The 2,485-nt window shown below is 41.1% G+C and overlaps 1 protein-coding gene across 1 annotated transcript in view; it reads left to right on the top strand.

Moving 5' to 3' along the window:
• LOC137988866 (probable protein disulfide-isomerase ER-60) overlaps nt 1-2,485 on the top strand; it is a 4,365-nt gene continuing 1,880 nt past the window's right edge. Inside the window, exons 1-3 of the mRNA XM_068834824.1 lie at nt 1-270; nt 611-698; nt 2,018-2,138. Coding sequence (XP_068690925.1) covers nt 116-270; nt 611-698; nt 2,018-2,138 — 364 coding nt within the window. The 5' untranslated portion in view covers nt 1-115. The remainder of the gene's footprint in view (nt 271-610; nt 699-2,017; nt 2,139-2,485) is intronic.

Raw genomic sequence — 2,485 nt, 5'->3', positions numbered from 1 at the left:
GGTGTTACAGGTCAAGGAACACTTCATCTTTGACATATTTCTGCTTTTCAACCTGCCTTCAAAGAGCGTCGTCTTATCGTTCCGTACTGTCGAGGTCCACGGAAAGGGCACAAAAATGAAAGTTTTCATTGCTTTGATCGCTGTTTTATCAGCAACTGCGGTTGGCGCTTTGCAAAATGACTCACAGGTGGTTCGAGAACTTACTGATGGAACATTTGAAAGTTATCTAACAGTATCCAACCTCGCCATTGTGGATTTCTTCGCTCCTTGGTGGGTCATCCTTTATATATTTTCGAAAAATTTCAAACTGCTCTTGCCATTTTTAAAAAAATAGTGAATCTTTAACAATCAAGTCATGGCCACTTGCACAAAGTTAATTTTATTAATTAACTTTGAGACAAAGGTGTCAAAATGTGTTGCTTTTTATAATGGAGACTCGGAAAGGAAAGCTTGGTATAACGAAAGACGCTTTTGAAACTCAGTTACAATGAAAGGTATAGAAAATGAACTTCGAGAAAAAAAGAGATAAAAATACTTTTGTTTAATTAAAGTGAACCCCTAAATCTTTGTTGTTCTTTTATTCTGGTAACAATCTGCGATATCATTACAGGTGCCCTCACTGTCAAAGCTTCGCTCCAACCTTCGAAAAAATTGCCGCACAAGCACAGGGCAAAAAGTTGAACGTGTTCTTTGCCAAGGTAATGTGTATGCAGAGAAGACACCGCTCGCTTATAAAACTATGCTCTTTAAAAGGATCTTTTCCATCACGTTTCTACAAACGCGTCCTTTTTTCCATTAGCCAATCTGCCATAACTTTGGTGATAGTTTGTCAAGCTTGGGTTTGCAGGAATGGCGTAGTGGTGTCAGCCTGACGTAAGATCTGTTTGGGAGAGCAAATATATGTGAAAACACCAAGACGTACAGTAACTGAACTTTCATCATAAGGCACCTATTTCTTAAAATTACAGAGAACAAGGCTAAATTAACGATATATTACAATGCCTCTATTGTATTTTCTCCTTTTGTCTCGGAAACCTTATTTTTGGACTCCACTACAAATCAAGCGCTACAATCAATGGCTCAGTAACTTAATACCATGAGTTAGTCGTCTTAGAGTCAGTCAGTCCTCTGATGCAAAGCACGTTCTTAAAAGGAATTTTAAAATTATTGCTTTTGTAATAATTTTTGTTAAAATGTGTAAGAAACCAGTAGTATATGGTCGTATATCAGTAAGGGACTAATTTGTGGAGGTTTTTTTTTCTGGTACCGCTACGCCGCAAAGCGGAGCGGGACAGAAAAAAGACTTCCTCAAATCAGTCCCGCATATACTACTAGACTAGTAAGTCTTGCAAAATGAGAAGGAGAAGGAGCCAAAGAAGAAAAAATTCTGCTCTACGTCCACCATGTTTTCATTTCTTCTTTTTTTGGCGCCAAAAAAGAAGACCATGGCCGGGCGGGCCCACTCCTCTGCATTGTGATTGGCTTGTTCTTCCGCTTCTGCTTTCGACTTTCACTGGATCGTGAGCGATGGAATTGTAAGCAGAGTCGGAAGGCAGTTTTCACTAGGTCATAAGTGCATACAAGAGAAAATGAGGGGACAGAGAGGGAGGCTCCCGGTCCAGCCCTTGGGATATGTCATGTCCACGAAAGTTATTTTTAGACGAGCGGAAGTCTTTGTTCTAGCGGAAGTCTGTCTTCCGAGACGTCCGCATACAGGTCAACCTCGCTCTGCTGTTTGAAAGAAAAGCAAAGATTTCATGTAATGGCGGGCGAAGTGGACTTAACGTCTGCATGCGGACGTCTCAGAAGGCAGACTTCCGCTCGTCTAAAAATAACTTTCGTGGACATGACACATCCCGGCCAACGCCCTGAGCCTCCCTCTCTGTCCCCTCATTTTCTCTTGGTGCATACGACTTCAACTCCGATTCCGTCGCTCGTGAAAACTAGCCTTTAGAGTTGACAAAATTCATATTCTCTAAACCTGTATCCTTTGGTATTCGTTTTCATATTGTAACAGGTTGATTGTGCTGGAAAGGGAAAGAAAGTCTGCAGCAAATTGAACATCAAATTTCTTCCGACGATAAAGATGTTCAGCGATGGGAACTCACTCGGAGATTACAATGGCAGCCGAAAACCAGGTAATGTGTATTATCAGGGGCTGCTTTGCATATTTTCGATTCAATATTAAAAGTGCTCGTAACGCTTGGTTTACGGTGGAAGAGCACTAAGCTGTCAGCTACCGTGGGGGACAAAATTACTTTGGACAATCGAGGAAATACAAGAAAAAACAACAACAACAACAGTTATACCGGAAGTTTGGGACGAACGGCGCAGAAAACTCAACATTGTTTGGGAGGGGAGGGGGTGTGGCATATTTTCATCTTCATGGGCAAAACTGCCCCAAGAATTTTAACCTCCATTGTAGTTCATTTAATGATTTAAATATATGAATTTTATCGAAACCAAGCGTCCATCTCGGGTGATG

This window comes from Montipora foliosa, chromosome 2 (genome assembly GCF_036669935.1).
Source record: "Montipora foliosa isolate CH-2021 chromosome 2, ASM3666993v2, whole genome shotgun sequence".
Taxonomy (NCBI): Eukaryota; Metazoa; Cnidaria; class Anthozoa; order Scleractinia; family Acroporidae; genus Montipora; species Montipora foliosa.
This window is presented reverse-complemented; position numbering and strand designations above follow the sequence as displayed.